Source organism: Fulmarus glacialis, unplaced genomic scaffold (genome assembly GCF_000690835.1).
Source record: "Fulmarus glacialis isolate BGI_N327 unplaced genomic scaffold, ASM69083v1 scaffold5620, whole genome shotgun sequence".
NCBI lineage: Eukaryota > Metazoa > Chordata > Aves > Procellariiformes > Procellariidae > Fulmarus > Fulmarus glacialis.
The window spans coordinates 14622-32616 of record NW_009188229.1 but is presented as its reverse complement, the minus strand read 5'-3'; the positions used below and the strand labels follow the sequence as shown (position 1 = coordinate 32616).

General features: G+C 49.9%; 1 protein-coding gene across 3 annotated transcripts in view; it reads left to right on the top strand.

The window, feature by feature from the left end:
• The window catches only part of GAB3 (GRB2-associated binding protein 3), a 64166-nt gene that overhangs the window by 40835 nt on the left and 5336 nt on the right, over positions 1-17995 (top strand). For 2 of the 3 annotated variants that reach the window (XM_009577796.1, XM_009577779.1), the window contains exons 2-7: positions 5078-5381; positions 6078-6080; positions 12612-12828; positions 13284-13765; positions 16368-16423; positions 17571-17826. In XM_009577796.1, coding sequence (XP_009576091.1) covers positions 5078-5381; positions 6078-6080; positions 12612-12828; positions 13284-13765; positions 16368-16423; positions 17571-17826 — 1318 coding nt within the window. The remainder of the gene's footprint in view (positions 1-5077; positions 5382-6077; positions 6081-12611; positions 12829-13283; positions 13766-16367; positions 16424-17570; positions 17827-17995) is intronic. The other variant, XM_009577787.1, reaches the window with a different exon arrangement.

Sequence of the window (17995 nt, the reverse complement as noted above, 5' to 3'; positions counted from 1 at the left end):
CCCCGCCGGCCTCGAGCTACTGCGGGGGCTCGAAGGTGCTCTCTAGCCTGATACCAGCACCCCCCAGCAAACACAGAAACTGGTCCTCTGGGCACAGGCTTGCGGTAATAGCGACTGTGCCTTACAAACTGTGAGGAGGAAGGTATTGCAGCAGCACAAGGGTGCACACAGCGCTGCCCGGGACTGGAGGGAGCAGGGAGCAGAGCTCCTTGCTGTACCATGGGGTGCTGGCACAGCGCACCCTTCCCCAGCGAGGGGCCCGCGAGCTGTGGGGAGCCCCTCCAGCCCCGGGCAGGTGCTCAGCGCCTTGCGTCGCGGTGCCAGCACAGGGACAGCTTCTGGTTTGGGTGAGTGATGGGGAAGGAGAGGAAGGCACACGCTGCACCACACTGCATCCTGGTCTGTGGGCGAAGGTCACGCTGCAAAGACAGAAAACCAGGGAAGGTGAGAAGAAGTGTAACGGGAAGGAGGAGGCAGCCTTCTGACTGGTAAATGGTAGAAAGAAAACTACCGAGAGCGTACAATTATGTAAAACCCCACCATGCTCTGCCATGGGGCTGGGGTGGGCACTGGAGAGGAGCTGCCACGGGGCATGACTGCCTGCCTTGCAGGGCAGGGGCTGGGAGGTGCCAGGCACCCCCTGTGCCTCTGGCCCGGGGCTGAGTGGACTGCGTAGTACACGAGCTGCCTGGGTCCCTGCGAGCTAAAAGCTGCTGCCGCCGTCTTGTCTGGCCAAGGCCTGCCACAGCTGGGCTCCCAGTGACTCCAGTGTGCTGCATGCCCTTCCCCTGGGGAAAGAAGATATGTAGCTCATTGCAGGCAAATGCCAGGAAAATGAGGAGAGGATATTTGACTCTTGGAGATAAAAGCCTCATGCTGAAAGGTGTGCCAAAACCCCTGCTTTGCCTACGCCATGGAGCAGGGCGAGTCCTGCGTATTGGCAATGGCAAACCTGCTCGTGTCTGTTTGCAGTGTCTCAAAAACTCGGCGCATTGTACACTCAGCATTGTAGGATAAGCAAAAATGTTTTGGAGTACAACATTTTGCCAGTAAAGGCACATACTGGTGAAGTTTCAGAATGGAAATGAGCCACTATGGGGAGACAATGATGGCACTGGATATATCAAATGGGAGAAGAGGTGTAAAAGATGCTCCTGCAACCCTACCCATGCAGGTCGCTATGTCAGTAGCCAACGCCACTTTCTTCCTAGAGAGTGGAGGAAAAAAAAGCCTGGAGAGGTGAGGTGCAAGTGCACTGTGTGCGTGTGGATGCAGTCTGATGGTACAACAAAGCTGATGTTAAGAGCAAACACCCAGAGAAGAGCTGGTCCCATCCCCTCCCACCCTCCTATCCCCTTCCTTGAGATGGCCTGCCTGCGCCCAGGCAAGGCTGGGTGCTGGGGCACCGAGCTGGCAGCGCTCCCATTTCCCAGTGTGGGATGAGGCGGTTTCCACTCCTTTCGCTCCCCAAGACGGGTCCCTTTGGTGGCAGGCAAGGAGCAGCCCTGGCACGGGGCAGCAGATGAGCTCGCCGGGCAGCGCCGGCAAACTCCCCATCGGCCAGGCTGCGCCATCGCCCTGTGCCGCTGCCACCCTGCCGTGGCACCCGCACTGATTTCAAGGGACATTGAGCGCTTAAGTGTCTTTGAAGGTCTGAGCCTACGAGTGCTGATTCACCTGCGCTGCTGAGTCAGGCTGCGCCGATTTAAAAGCTGCTGTCCCTCGGCGCCTCTCCCTCCCCTCTGCTCCAGGTCCAGCGGCGGGTCAGCGGCATGGGCAGGGTATTTCCTCCGGTCCCTGCAGCTCACAGCAAGATACCACCATCGGTTTCAGAGCACATTAATATTTGGGGCAATGAACGGCGGCAGCCAAGGGCTGTTAGCTTGTCCGAGTTTGCGGTATGCCCAAAGGGCAGTTCCTCTGTCCCTCTCCGCCCCCCACCTTCCTGCACGTTCCCTACAGCTCACGTGTTACCCCCACAACAAGAAACTACTCTGTTTTCAGCCAGACGGGGTGCTGGCTGGCTGCACGGGCCCCACCGCAAGCCTGGGGAAGGCAGTCAGGGTGGCCGTGCGGGAGATGGAGAGGGGAGGCCCACCCTTCCCAAGGGCAGTGCAGATTTGGGCAGCTATCTGGCATTATTTCCCCTCAGCCCTGTTTTCACGGCTGCCCGTCTATGATAGCCAGTGTTTTCTCACACAGCCTCGGCCCTGCTCTCCTCTCCCATCACAAGCGGCACTGACCGGGCACCTCTCCATCTCCAGTCTCACAGCGCCAGCCAGACGATAAGCCTGATCACATTGTGTATCTGCAGGGAAACAGGTCATCAGGCAGCTTCTCAGCTAGTACAAAACCAAAAACAGCAGAGCCACAGCCGCTCACACCACGCCAAAGCCAGCCTTTGCCTCTGAACGGAGGGACCGTGAGCTTTTCCGCAAAGCGCAGCTGCAGTTTTCTCTTCCCTCTCACCGGCTGCCCGGGCTGTGCTGAAACTACAGACTGCTTTAGACTCATGAAAATTAAAATGCTAAGGAAATGGGGACAGGTACTGGGCCATCCTGCCTGAGGGTGTTGTACCAGCCACCGGCAGGTAGCCCTGAGCTAGCCCCGGCCTCGGGGCTGAGCTCCCGCCCCCCCAACAGCTGCATGGGTGCTAGCTAGGCAGGGTGTCCCCAGCTGCTCCCCCCTCCCCTCCCCTCCCTCCCTCCTCAGCTTGCTCATATGCAGGTGATTTCCATCCGATTTCCATCAGAAGGAGCCAGGTGTATTTAAGCTGTAGGGCTGGCAGCCTTGGGGGAGGAGTGGGAAGTGGTTTTGTAGTCTTGGTGGAGAGCTGGTGGCTCCTTCCCCTCTCTGCCTTAGCAGCCTGCTTCTTGGGGAGGTGAAGGAGCAGGTCTTGTTTGGCTTACACTTCCTGAAGCATTTCTCTTTTGTTATTTAGGGATGAGAGTGTTTTAGGGGATGTGACCTTTTTGTTCTGATGCATCTGTGGGGTGCATTAAGCCTGTGTGGCACTTGGCTTGCTGGTGGCAGAGATGTGGACTCTTTCTGGGACTGTACATGTGAAGTACCTGCTGGGCTGTATTCCACTGTTGAAGCTTGCTAGTCAGGAAAGTGTTTTCTCCATTAAACATTTTTCCTTTGTTTCTATTTCCTTTGGGGGGGGGTGTTCTTTTTTCCTGGCTCCCACAAAATTAGACTTGTCGGAGAGATATCTCTCTAATCTGTTATCTCTAGCTACTTTCAACAGAGACCAAATCACTTTTAAACCTCTACAGGTCATGAGGGCAAGACTGAATTTGCTTTGTGCAATACACTTTGCACCTCACCTCTGCTTCCTGTTTATTCCTGATTTGACCCCCCTCTCTGAAACCCCCCCTTACACAGGCTGATATGTGCTTGTTCAGCCTTGCAAGAGCTCCCTCTATGAGATTTCATTCTCTGGTCCCTGTATGTTGTTTCTGAAGAATCTTTTGCTTTCAAAATAGATAAGGTACTGCCAGGCTGAATGGACTTACTTCTAGATAAATTTTTGGGTGAATATTGACAGACTGTGAAAAGTTTGCTGCCCTGCAAAGAAGTCTCTTCTGGCTAGAAGAAAATATGCTTTTTCTTGACAAATTATTATTGCTATTTTTTGTTGATTGTTTTAACTATGACCATGCCCATGGGACCTCAAGTGTCAGCAAAATCTGCAGTGCCTGTATTGATCCTAAACTGTGCCAGTAAGGACTCTTGTATCTTAGTGAAAACATCTTGAACTCAGTTATTTTGCCTTAAGGCTGCATTTTAGATTTCAGATCTTTAAACTGACAGACAGATCCACTCTTTGCAAAATGAGCATGATTTTTAACTCGAGCACAAGCTATTGCCCAGGTTTATGTTGCTGTGACAAGTCATTTTGCAAAGAGCACTTGAATAAGATTCAGGGAGGGAGTTTGTGGTGGTTGTTCAGATGTTTCTTTAATGAACTTTTAACTCTTATGAAGGCATTAAAACAGCCAGTGGCTGTATAGCTATTGCAGGTACCTGGGCAGCGCGTGAGCCCCTGCACCTTTCTCAGGCTGCCGTCAGAGCTGGGGCAGCTGCAGCCTTGGCTTCAGCTGCTCCCTGGCAGCCGCCCGGGCCTTGCTGGTTTGGGCATGACTTTATCCAACACAGTTTTTATGGAGTTTGGTAAGGGGGAAGCTCCTAATGTCTTATTTCAGCTTTTCTCTGTGGAACAGAGCTCAGGGTGGATTTCTTGTGGCCCTCAAAGTAAGTGTGTTGGTGACAGCTGTAATCAACACGGTCACTTACACTGTTGATGAACAAAAACAGCTTCTGGAAAAAAGGGAAAATATGTTATTTTGTTCCTAGAAATTTGCATATAGCTTTATAAAGTGATACTGCATCTTAGTTCTGCCAGGACTTCATTTAAGCATGTATGGGACCCATACCTTCACTCACAAGGGTCTAAAAGACATCAGTGCTTACCAGTTTGGCTTGGGGTGTGGTCACTCGAAGCAGTGTCTGTATAAATAGACATCCTTCTGTAAGGTTGGGAAGTTTCCTGTTTAACTTTTTAGCACTACAACTTCTTTAAGGTTTGTTCTGGGCTTTCAGAAGTAACTGGCAGCTCATTAGCAGCTTTTTATTAGCACTGAAAACTGTGCGAGGGAAGCTGCACTGGTCATCTGGAGGCCTTGCCTTTGCTGGGCAAAAGGTGTTGCCAGATATTAAGTCATGTACTGCAACACAGGGCGCAGTCCTAGGTGTTTTCGTTTCACAAAGAAAATGTGTTACAACCTCTTCTATAGATGAGATGGTGAAGTATCAGATCATTTTGATTACACCATGCTGGCAGGCTGAGGGTGAGAGGAGGGGAGAAGTCTTTCTCCTCTTGACCTCCAAAGGGACAACCCTCTGCCTTTTTTCCTATCACAAATACAAGCCGATAGCAAGCACTTCAAATCAAAGTCACAATTTGGCTAACTTATCAAAACAACTATAAAACCTAAAGGAAAATATGCATGTGTGGGCCAATTGATATATTATGTGGTTGGCACTAAAAGGGCCCTGTTTGTGCCGTTTGCAGGCATGGCGGAAGCGCTGGTTCGTGCTGCGCAGAGGCCGCATGAGCGGGAATCCGGATGTGCTGGAGTACTACAGGAACAACCATTCCAAAAAGCCTATTCGGATCATCGACCTCAACGAGTGCGAAGTGCTGAAGCACTCAGGGCCCAACTTCATCAAGAAGGAATTTCAGAACAACTTCGTCTTCATTGTGAGAACTACCTACCGCACCTTCTACCTGGTAGCCAAAACTGAGGAGGAGATGCAGATCTGGGTGCACAACATCAGCCAGATCTGTAACTTCGGACATCTGGAAGATGGCACAGGTAGGATCATGCTCGTCTTGGGTGTTGGGAGGATAATCTGCATCTGGGCTCCTCCACAGCAGCACCCGGGGTGAGAGGAAGCATGGACCTTGCTGTCCGGTTGGGCTGGGCAGGTGGTGCAGGACTGTTTCCTATAGCTCCACACAGCACTGCTGCTAAACCCTGATTTGAAAGTTATCAGGGATCTCACTTCTGCTGGGAAGAAATAATAGCTGGCCACTTGGTCTCACTTTGGTGAAGCAATCCCTGCTAGAATAAACAGCAGGTCCTTAGTAAGAAAAGGTACTGTTTATGTGAAAAGCTGACTGACTGTTATCTTCTGGGGCCGTTTATTTCATTACATGTCCCATATTTATTTAGTTTGGCTTAATGTAAGACACCTGTTCTAGGAAATGTCCTACAAAACTCTCATTTTCTCAGGCTTTGCTGGATGTGGAATGTGCACAGACTTGGGTGTATATGCACATACATAAATCTGACAAAAATACTGAGCTGTCTTAGTCTATTAATGAGAAGAAAAATAAAGAAAAGACAGAGGACAGGACAGTGTTAGAAGCATGTGTCTAGACTTAAGAGATGGTCCTGCCAGTGAAGTGTAAAGTCAGCCTGTTTGGCCAGGACCTACACCTGTATATGCTCAGTAGGGTGAATGTCTTGGAAAGCTTCCAAGAATTAACCACTCCAAGATGGATGTAGCCAGTAATTAAAGTCAGGACCTGTATCATCATTAACTTACCTTTCAAATGAGACAATCAGGCTCAGATAACAGCAATCTGAATTTCCCTTGACATTTCCAAGGGGCAGATAGAGCAGCAATTTGAGAGCTTCATAGGAAGTGAGTCAGAACGAAGTTCTTCACTGTAATAAAAGGTAGTGCAAGAGCAGAAGAGGCTGGTGATGGAGGGACTCAGTCCCAAGGGCAGTAATATGTTTGAGGGTATCATAGTGTGGCTGGGCAGATTATCCTGCCATGGTCCCTGTGCTGCTGTGCTCAGACTGCTACTGGAGTCTGCAACTGCTGCATGGCCATACCATTACCTTGTAACTTGAAAGGAAACAAAAGGGATGGTGAGATGTTTTATTTGAATCTGTTGTGGTTCCTGGCCTTCTTTAATCTTCTCTTCAGTAGTTTATTCTGAGGGGAAATGGGAGTGGAAAGAACACTGCAGTGGTCCTGTTACAAATGTGATATCTGCTCTCTTCCCAGTCACTTTACAGACCACCAGGAAAATGTGCTGACATATTTCTACATGCAAGTACAAGCTGCCCATGAATGCAACTTGCAAACTAGAGCTGGTAGCTTTGAGGTATTGGAGTCAATAGCCCTTTGGAGCTTGGATGTAATTAGGGATATTCAGTAACCCCCTTCCTACTGATCTGCCCTTGTTGACACTGAGATGTTGGTCTTGCGTTGCTACTTCTGGTGCAGTATTATTTTAGATATAATTTTGCTAATTACTCTGAAATGAAGGTAAGCCTTTCCATGCAAAACAGAAAAGAGAAAAATAATTTTTCTCTCAAATGTGTATGCAGGCTTCTGCTGGCACTGCGGTGAGGATGTGCATAGGGAAATGTGATCTGTGGCAGAGGAGCTAAGGCAGCGGCTGTCCCCAGGATAGATGCATTTATACTGGGAAATGTCTGTTCTGTTATGCTGGTACAGAGCAGCATTGCTTGTAAGAGTTACATGTGGTAAGAGTATTACACAGTGGTATTTCTCTCCCAGCAAAGATTGCTAGTGTAGACACTGATGGATGAGAAGTGACAACTCTTGGTGCGGCAGTTGGGAAAACTGACATCCCAGCTTTCTGCTCTGTTCAAGGTGGATATTTTCCCCCAAGAAGTTCAGCAGTGCAGAGCATTTGCCTTGGTTCAGTATAAAGTCTGGCACCTCAACTTACAGCCCTCATCACAGATCGCATAAGCTAAGCTTCCAGACATGCACTTACCATATCTCTAATGGCGAATAGCTTGTAAGATCCTCTATTTATCCTGCAGTTCATGCTGGTGAGGTCAGGTCAGGCTGCAGGGCGTGTTCAGGTCCTCTGATTTAAATCTGCACAGTTCCACAGGTTGCACATCACATTTCAAACAGTTGCTAATTGCTTCAACTTTTTTGAAGCACCTAAATCCCCCAAGAGCCTGTAGGTTTAAACAAATTACCCTTAAAAATTAACATAAGAAGAGAAAAGCTCTATTAAATGCCGTATGCTTTTTTAACTTGAATGCTACTGTGTTAAAAAAATAATAGTCCCTGAAATGAATCATCAAAAGAAAGACACATCAATTGCAGGAAATTTTAATAAGCTGTTCTGTATATTAAAATGAATCTCAAAGCCAATCTTATATTGTGAAATCAATCACTCTTAATCCTTGTCTCTGAAAATTTGCTGTGACTTTGAGGCCAAAACCAAATCTGCTGCTCTCTCCGCTGAATGCACAGAAAGTGCAGCCACAGGTTTATGCAGTGACTCAGCTGTAAACACCGTCCCATTGTTCCCAGTTAGTCCCTTCCAGTAGCAAAGAAGCTGGACGAACAGCCAGGTCCTAGTCATCAGAGGCCTCCGGTCTGACATGTAAGCAGCCAGATGCAGACCGAAGTTGGCAAAACCGTGGCTGGCCCTGTGAGGACAGCTTTTTAGTCAACAAGAGAGGGGACGGCTAAGAGACGGAGGCAAAATGCAAGCTCCAGGCAGATGTCAGGAAGCACCTGGGAGGGCGGCTGTCGGGAAGGACTTGCCAGCAGCAATCATCATGCTGCAGCACTCGGCTGCCACAAGAAGCTGTGCCGCTGGCTATTCTGAAAATGACAGGGGAGCTGGCACCTTCAGGGCAGTCAGCTGGAGGAGAGAGGAAGAGGCCTCCCTCCCTATTTTCCTACCATTTCTGTGTAAAATCTTGCTTCGACCTCTGGTGAAGGCTCCCAATAGAGCAGTCGTTCCTCAATCCCATGGGACCAGTGGCCACACAGAGGATCAAGAGGATGCTTGGGCCAAGTGGCTGGGCAGGGAAGGGAATGAAATGAGGTGGCTATGGGACATCATGGACACACTTTATCCCATATGCAAGCTGAAACCTTGATTAATTGACACAATGCAATATAGCAGCTTTTCACTGGAGAAACTGCTGTGAAAGTTGTTTAGCCTTTTTCATTAGGAAGCCTTACTTTTAAAGATTGCAGCTGTGCATTGAATGCTCCCCCAGGCCATGCCTTGGCAGGCAGCTCCTCAGCCCAAGAGGGACCTTTTGTCTTGGGTTCCCTCTTCACTTCTACAGGCTCCAGGTATTGTTCCACATCCCACGTAAACACCTTGCTCCTTCCGGAATGCAGCCCTTACCTGAAGGTCCCTGCTGATCTCCATTGCTCCCCTGTTGCTCTACTCTCTCCCACACCACCCAGGGCCACAGTGGAGCCTGATGTCCCTGGGGAGGCCCCCTCACTGGTGCCCTCCCTGCACAGTGCGTGGGCCAGGACGTTGGCACGGTCATCCAAAGTGACAGGTTACCTGTGGGTTCCTCTTGGCTGCTGGCAGTTGGATTAGAGCATTTCTGCTCTTCCACCTCTCCCTCACCTCTGGTTGCTCTGTTGTTCACACCCATCATTGCTTGTTGCTGGGACCTTCTCCCTTTCTGCCTGCTCCTCTGATAGTTTCTTTGCCTCCTTAAATGTCTCTCCCTTTTTTTTTTTTCTTTTGCCAATGTGCAGAGACCCTGCCCGTCATGGCATGGGGATGGTTTGATTCCCCGGGACCTTGCTGTAGCCACACTAGGGAGCATCTTCCCCAGTCAGGACAGCATGCTGGGATCAAGGGGAGCTGGGACTGCTGCACTGAGGGGCTACCTGGAGGGACTAGTCTCTCCTTGCAGAGACGCTTTCTCCTGAGCATCTTCACTTCATTTCCCTGCTCTGTTCCCATACAAAGCAGGGCAGGCAGTGTCCTGGCAGGCTTGCTCACAGCAGCATCTGGCCCTTGCACAGTTCAGGGGAGGTGTGACAGCTCCTCCCAGCCCATGCTGGAGGACAGGCACTGGGGCTACTCCCTCCCCACCCCTCTGAGCAGGAGGAAATCCCTCCTCAGCTGCAGGGACTCAAGGCTGCTCTTTAATGTCAGGCTCTGGTCCCTGGCCAGGAGGGGTGGGTGGCATTTCTGCCTCCTTGGTATGGCCATGCAGCCTGGTGGGGGGTTGCTGTGAGCAGGACCCCCCTATTTCACTATGTCCCGGCACTGCTGTTGCACTGTAACAATTTTTGGGGAGTGGGCTGGGGTCTGTAGTAGGGGGGAGAAGCCCTCTGTTTCTCCAAGCAATGGCCCTGCATTGATGGGGACAGTCACTGTAGAGGATGCTCCACATCCTCCATGGTGACTTTCCACATCAATGCAGAGCAGAGATTTTTTTGGGTTAGTATCCACTGAAGCAGTTATTTTGGCAGCTGAAGCCTCCCGCTGCCTCTCTGGCAAAGGGGAGGGCAGGCACCAAATCTATTCTCTGCCTTCTCACTGTTGAAAGTGGCCATGCATAATTTATTCTACCCAGCTGCTGTCGTGGTACAACTTTAATGCATGCTGATTCGGTTACCAGCAGAGCTGGCAGGGACAGGGACGGTCTGTTAGGAGCTGGCTGCAGGTCCCTGAGCCCCTGAAGGTTAGAAAAGGGCAGGTCTGCGCTGTCCCCATCCCTCCCTCCTGCTCACAATGGTTGCCATGTGGTCTGCAGCTCGCAGCCTTTCCTGATGGGATAATCCGTGGCTAAACCCTGTGAGTACCAGATGGAGTTCATGCCTGTTCGTTCTCTGTGTTAATAATCTAGAATGTCATTAATTTCTTTCTTATGCATTGTGGCAGGTTTTAGTTGTTTTGGTTTTTTTTTTTTTAAATAAATGTGGTCAGATGGTGACGTGAACATGGTTTTCCGAGTTCCCTATGGAGTTAGCCCGGTGCATATTTGATCATCCTCAGCTTGCAAGACAGCTCTCCGAGTCCAAGATTTGAAAGCAGATTACCGTCTGAGCCAGCACAATGAACAAGAGAAAAGTTACTTTTCAGATGGGAAGGCTGCAGCCCTCAGTTCTGCTTTGCAAATGTGAAACCCTGTAAAAGCCATTCCTTCCAGATGCTCACTGCTGAAATCCTGCTGCTATAAGCACCTGCTCAAAATTAAGCAAATGCTTTGCTTTAGCTTGAATTTAAGCACGTGCTTATATGCTTTGCTGACCTGGAGTCCACCACTGCACCAGACCTCCAAAGCTAACAGGAGGAAGCAGCAGTGAGTCAATACTAGTAGATGGGAAGGAAAGAGGCAGCTCCCTCCCCAATTTAAAGGGATGAGGTATCGGGTAGTGCGGAGAGAGAAGATCAGCTGTTTTACTCTTCTTCTGACTGAGATCATAAAGATGACAGGGTGAAGCCTGCTGTGGCTGGTGTGGAAGTCTGGGTCACTAGAGGGTTTTGTTTGTTTAGTGATGTTGCTGTCTAACCACCCAAGTCTTGGCAGCCCTCTCCATCTCTCCGGACCTGCTTGTATATATACCTAGCATCTCCCAGGGTTGAGAAGTGACTACAACAACCCAGTATAGTGCCAAGGCTTGTTGCTGTGTTGAGCTGAGAACTAGGTAGAACCTGCCAGAGGATCTCGGGACCTCACCACACAGGGCAGGATCTGGCCCGCAGCATGTACGCAGATAGTCAGGGGCTGGTTCCCAGCATTTCCAACAAATTCTGAATTTCAGCATTAGAGAAATCTGCCTTCTTGCTATGCTTTGAAGGCATGTTTATGCTTGGTTTGGTTTTATCAGCTGTAGCTGGTTTCTTGTGTTTGTTTTTGCAGCGGGGTTTTTCATTTTGAAGGGTTTTGCAGCTTTGACTCAGGCGGTACCTGCACTTCAGCCAGGGAGATGGGTACCCACTGCCGAGCCCCGCAGGTGTCGGGGACAGCTGGGGCACCCAGTGAGCACTGCCTGGTCCCCGCGCAGCCATGGTGAGGGAACTGCCATGCAGCAACCTACAGCTTCATTAGAAAAATCATACTCTCTAACTGAGGGCTCGTGCTCCTGGCTGGCTGAGCTTGCTGCCAGGAGCAGATGTCTTTGGAGAGCTGCTCTGCAAAGACACCCCAGGCCCTTCCCACTCCACAGCTGCCCACAGTGGGAGGTCCGACTTGCACTGAGGACTCAATTTTTGAGTTGAAATGCCCCGAAAGCTGGGCCAGAGGCTGTGCTTAGCCTTAACTCGGTGTGGCTCAGCCATCACTCCTTCATCCCTCCTGCCCAGCATCCCCGGCTCTCTAGCAGGGACTGGAAGAGCAACAGGACTAGACTTGTCTTTGCTGCCCAGCAATGCTCGGGCCAGATGGGTATGAGTGCCTCGGCCGTATGCTGCCAGTGAAGGGTGGCCTTGGTGGTCGGAGGTGAACCCGGAGCTGAGCAGGTGGCCAGCTCTGTGCAGCCTGGGCCAGCCCTGCTGCCTGCAGCCCAGACCTGCTCCTCTCCCCACCACCACCCCTCTCTGTGCTGGGAGGGGACCGGAGTGTTATGCCCAGGGAAGGAAGGAGCAGGGAAGGTGTCACTGAGCACAGGCTCCCCTGTGCCTTGTGGCCTCCAGAAAAGTAGTGTCCCTTTTCTCAGCAGAGCCAACAAGCCTCCAGCTGGGCACTAACAGCTACACCACAGCTCTCGTGGCTTTGATGTCCAGCCTAGAGAGGCATAAGGAGTTTGCAGGCAAGTTCAGAGATGCAACAAATCCAGCTACTGCATGAGCTGCAAAAGCTCAGTTTTGTCCACTGAGATCTAGAAAGTGGGAAAAAATCAATCCCTTTCCTTGTCACCATTAATTTGAAGTATTGGAGATTAATAATTAATTATTTGCATTAGGTCCTAAAAAATTCTTGATAAAACAGACTGCTCTGCCTCAACATTTTCCTCAGCAGAGGCTGTCTTCATTACTGTATGCAGGAGGGATGCTACAGCCCTGCGGGAGTGGGGAACCCCAGAGCAGGAGCGGTCTGCACCTCCTGCAGCCCCTCGATTTGGCAGCTGGCTTGCCCAGCCTGGGCAGGGGGAGCAGCTGCAAAATCAGGCTCCCCTCTCCCCAGAATCCATTTTTGTCTTGACCCACTGCCACTCTGGGGTAAAACATCCCTGGTGCAAAAGCAAGGTGGTGATGGCCAGGAGAGGCAGTGGGCCAGGGCGAGTCAGAGCTGTCCCTCAGCCGGGGCTGTCCATTCCCATTGCAGGTTCGGTGGAGAGCCTGTCTCACACCACCTCGTCCCCGCAGCCATCGCCAGCCGCCTCCACTCACGCCTCCCGCATCGCTGATCCCTCCTTCTCGGTCGACCACGCTGCTGCTGACGCGTCTGCCGCAGAGGAGACCCCCAGCGAGTCAGAGTCGGTCTTCCTCCCCGACTACCTCTTCCTCTCCAACTGCGAGTCGGGCAAGCTCAGCCACAACAGGTAGGTCTGGGGTGTGCCAGGTGTGTCGGGCTGGAGCCACCCTCTGCCTGCCCAGTGATGTCCTGGGAAACTGGGGCAAACTTGTCCTTGAGCCTTGCCACTCAGGGTAGTCTCTGGAGCACAACAGGGGACCATGAGCCTAATCCAGTTTACAGGGGGCTTTTCATAGTGCAGATTAGCGGTCGAGTGTTGTATGTTGGTCCTGTCCCTTTCCAGGGTGGGTGGCTGGGGACCTTGCATACGGCCTCCCTCCAGATGCCCTTTCTGCCTGCTGCTGCCCAAGGTGCTCCACAGAGTGCCCCATCCCCCAACTCAGGGGGGACCTTCCACAGCCATAGGGAAGGGACAGATTTTGTCCCGAACTGTGGGGTTGTTTATTTTTTTTCTGCTGTGCACTTGCTCAGTTGCAACCAGGAAAAAAGGAAAGCGCAGTCCTGACCTCTGTCTCTGTGCAGGTGTGACAGCTGGTCGAATTCGGACAGATCTCTGGAGCAAACCTCATCGGACGATGTTTTTGTCGACTCCTTGCAGTCCCAGCCCTCCTTGTACCTTGTACAGCCATCCAGCGCTGGCACTGTGCACCAGGATGGGGCCCCACTGGCAAATCCCAGCACTGTGTCCAGGAACATAGACATTAGCGGGCCACCCAGTGACTTTTCCTCCTCTTCTCCACTGCTGGGGACACCACTGACACCAACCTTTCAGATTGACAAGAGCCAAAACGCGCTGCCCTACGTGCGTGTCACCCAGCTGGACATCCTGTCCAACACGCCCCCGCCGCGGCCACCCAAGCCAACCCACTTCTCGGACAGGAGAGGGGATGAGGTGGGCGGCGGGGCCCTCCAGAACGGGCATGCAGGGATCTGCCGGGCTCAGGTCGCTCTGGTGCCCAGGAGGATCTCCTTGTCCAGCTTAGACAACGTGAGGAACTGGAAAGGTGAGTGCATTTCCGAGAGCCAGCGAAGCAGGACCAGTGTGAGGGGTGGAGCTGCCCACGAGCGCAGAGCGGGTGCCCACCTCCAGTTTGCCTCCGTGTCCTCCCCACTGCAAAATCATACACCACCCAAAGCAACCTGAAATGCTTGTTTCAAATTAGTTGCGAGCGGGATTCAGACCTGTCCCTTACATTCATCTCCTGCTCTGTAAAAGCCCCTCAGTCTGTACACATGGGCAGCAATTTGGCTGTGATCTTTTCAGGGTGCCTCATGACTTGCTAATTTTCCATGCCCCCTCCCTTTCCAAAAAAGAAAGCAGTAGAAAAACAAAAATGAAAAGCCAGCCACTGAATCAGGCAATGCCAAACTCTCTATTTATGCAGGTCAAAATGTGGGCTTGCACATGGGAAATGCTTTGTAGCTGTGCCGTTTCGCTACATCCAGTCCTTTCCATAACAGCAGCATGTCTTTTCGCAGCTTAGAGTAAAGAACAGGAAGCCAGGGAGACGCTGGGGATGGCATGTAATCCCGGTTGAACCAGGGACTCTGTGTGTCCTTCAGCAAATCCCACTCTGTCCTTGCACTTCAGTCAGGGTAGCCTGAAAACCCGCTGCAGAGCAAGGCTCTGCTGCAATGCAAGTTCTGCTCTGAGCTGAGGTGATTTTTCCACTTGTTCTTGAAACACCATCACCACAAACAAAAATAACAGTCAAAATCCCAGAACATCAAGGTGTCAAAAACCAGCATACGCAGTATGAGAAAGTTTTATTTTGTGGAGCCACAGAACAGAGGGAGGCAGCTGGAGTACCTGCTGGAAATCATCAAGTATTTTGCAGTGATGTGTCATTTTTTATGAGGAAGAATATGTAGGTTTTTAAGAACAAGTGTCCATTAGACTCCGGTAGTTTGAATGACCAACCGATGTTCGGGGCCGTTAGATCTTGCTCTTAAACTCAGAAGCTAAAGCAAGGAGACCTCTTGCCTGTTTATAAACAGTCCAGCCTGTTTATCAGTGTACAAACAATTCTTGGAAGGTTTCTGGAGAAACACTCATCAGTGGAATTGGTATTCTTAATAATCAGTTACATTTGGTTGCTCCCTGAAAGGTGCTGCTCTTGCTTCTGCACGTGTGCCACCCTAACGCCGCCAGCGCGCTTGAGACAGTTAATGTTCCTCCAACCCAATTTATGCCAAAATGTTTTAAAGAGGATTATGTGGCCAAATGTCATGTTCTGCTACCGTGCTGCAAGGTTATCTCTGCCTGACAGGGGGCAGCAATGAATTAATAAGTGCTGCTATTTTTTCTTACCCTAAGTGCAGCTGAAACTATTTGAAAGGTTAAACTCTGAATTAAAATGTGTTTAACAAGAAAGATCGGAAAAAGAAACAGGGAGAAAGCAGCTGTTCCTCACCAGCTCCCAGAATGAGCCCACTCGAGTTATTTACTTCATTTTTGGCCCTTGGCAACCTGTAAAAGTTGAACAGATGTAATTAACCCAGTACAAAGGCAGCGTATGCTGGTTGCAGTGCCATGAAGGGGAATGAGCTGTACATGTATAAGGCACCTGTATCCCGGCATCTGCCGGAGCGTTGTGCCCGAATGTCTTTTTGCCGAAAAAATAAATAAATGTAGCTGTCCCAGGACAGTGACGGTGTCTATCTAAATATATATCCGCACTAACAGTATTGCTTTGTTCTTCTTTAGCACTTTTGCCTTTTATGTGGATGCCACCACAAAGACCCCCAGTTGCAGTACAGTATTGACATCTCCACCATAAAAGCAGGAACTGGATTAACATGGTTGCAGGGTTTTAAGGCATTCCCACAGAAAAGCCATTTTCTGCACAGAAAATCATTGTCCAGAAGCGGATGGTAGCATCTCCCACTGCTGATCTTCTATGCACTGGATGATGGATTTCATTTTTTTTGCCTTTTGCTTCAAAAATAAAATTTACCTACGTTTGAGAAAGGCCAGCCTGCACAAGGGGACACTGACTGGTAACCTTTTTTCTGGCTATTTGTTCCCCATCAGCTTGAGCCACTTGCACCACATCAGCATTTCTGGGTGACAAAGAGAAGAATTTCTCTCCTACCATTAAGTTCCCCCATGCACCCTCTGTACAATAACATGTGCTTCCCCGGCACCTTACATACGAGGCTCCCAAATAACTTTCCAAACAATAATGGATTAATATTCCCTACAGTGCCTTTTCATATAATTTCCCCAATTTGACAGATGGGAAAACAGAGCGGGACTAGAGCAGGAGCTGGGTTTAAATTTTTGCTTGGTTGCTTGCTTTCCACACCACACCAGTTTTTCTCCCCAACTGCTTGTGTTACAGGAAGCATAAGTTACAGCTGGATTACACATGAACATGTTCCTTGGTTTCATCATACTTAAAATAGATGTAATCGCTCTTGAAATGCTACTGAGTTGGTTCTTGTCTTAAGTGTCATTGGATTTCCTCATTTAGGATAAATACTAGGAGTTATGGGATCTTTATAAAGCTCTAATTATTTTAGAGCCATATGCTTTACTCCAGAATTATCTCCGTAAGGTTGCACTGCCTTATCACATTTTTAATCACTTTTTTTTCCTTGCAGCAGACATGGAAGGCAGTTCCTTAAGAAGTCGGGATAAGAGGCTTAGCTTGAATTTGGTAAGTACTCTGCTTGCATAAATTTAAAACACTGGCACATGACAAACTTCAGAAAGTGAATCATTTCACATCCTGATATTCAATCATTCCTCTCCTGTGTTCAGCAGAAGAATAAAAAAATGGAAGAAACACTTGGCTTTGGGCAACTTCTGTGCCGCTTCTTTGCGGCCACAGGAAGCCTTTGAGAGAGGAAGGAGAGGGAGGCCACAGCGCTGAGCACCCTGTTTTTAAAGCAGGTGAAGCCAGGTCTGTTGTGAAAAAGGATACCAGTAGCCTCGAGAATTAAACTGTTGACCAAAAGCACTTGAGAAAACTGCTTATCTCTGGAAAAAAGGGTCTAAAGAAGCCTATCACTTCATGATCCTGAGTGATATCTCCTCTTTAGGACATAGGAAAGTCTTTGCTCTCAAAGCGCCTGCGACTCAGGGCTGTGTCAGTCCAAAGCCTCCAGACACAGCCTTTGACAGACATGGTTATATGTAGCACCATCACACATCACATAGCCAGTCTTCTGCTTGGCGCTGTACACTTCTTCTGTGTGGGAGATCCTTTGCTGCTTGTATGTAAGTTCTGGTGGTGGGCAACTTATATTTTTCTCTCCTTTGAAAGCTTCCGAGGTTTGCAATCAATCCCTCTCACCACTCAGCTAGCTCCAACCAGCATGAAATTAATTTCTAGCGTTTATTCTCAGCTGTCAGAAGTAACTTGTATGTCTGTGTGTCTGCTCTCTCAGCTTCCACATTTGCAAAAATCTAGTTCATCAGATGTTCCCCTTTCGGATGTTTTTTTGTATGAAGGAGCCTCCTTCATTTTATAGGTCAGAATTACTTCTGGAAGAGTCAAGTGCAGCCTCACTGAAGTTGGAGGATTTAACCTACTTAAGTGACCAGTAAGTTTGGTCCTCGTTTCCAGCAGTGACTTGCAAAACTCAGAAGTGGACTTCTCCAAAGCTGGAGTGTGCATCTGAACTCATGCGCTTGTCTCGTGTCTTTCCGGCTTGCGCCTCTCGGAAAGATCATGTCAGGACTCTCCTGGCCTGGGGCTCAGCTCAGATCTGTTGCTAGCTCACAGCACTTCCTGCCTTGCAGGGGGTTAGCTCTTCATTTATCGACCAATTTCTCTTTCTTTTCCTCCTTTGCTCCTGAAGCCCTGTCGGTTCTCCCCGCTCTACTCGACTGCTTCTGACAGCACGGAGGACAGCTACGTGCCCATGCGCCCCAGCACCTCTCCCTCTGCACCCAGCTCTGACTGTTCACCCGACGGCTACATCCCCATGAGCCCCGGCTCAGCCACATTTACCTTCCCTGTCGTCAGCACTGAAAAACTCACCAGCCCGTTACCTGAGCTTCCCTCGGACCTGGAGCCCCCTCCGGTGAACCGAGACCTCAAGCCTCGTAGGAAACGTAAGCCCAAACCTAAAATGCAATTGGCAGCCAGAGGGTCCTGGTGGCAGGGACACGGGTGACCTCCTTTGATAGTGTCCTTGGCACATTTTAAAGTGCTTCCTGCTCTAGAAGAGGGATTGAATTGCTGTATAAGTGGCTTATAGTACTGTAACATAGGATGCGTCCA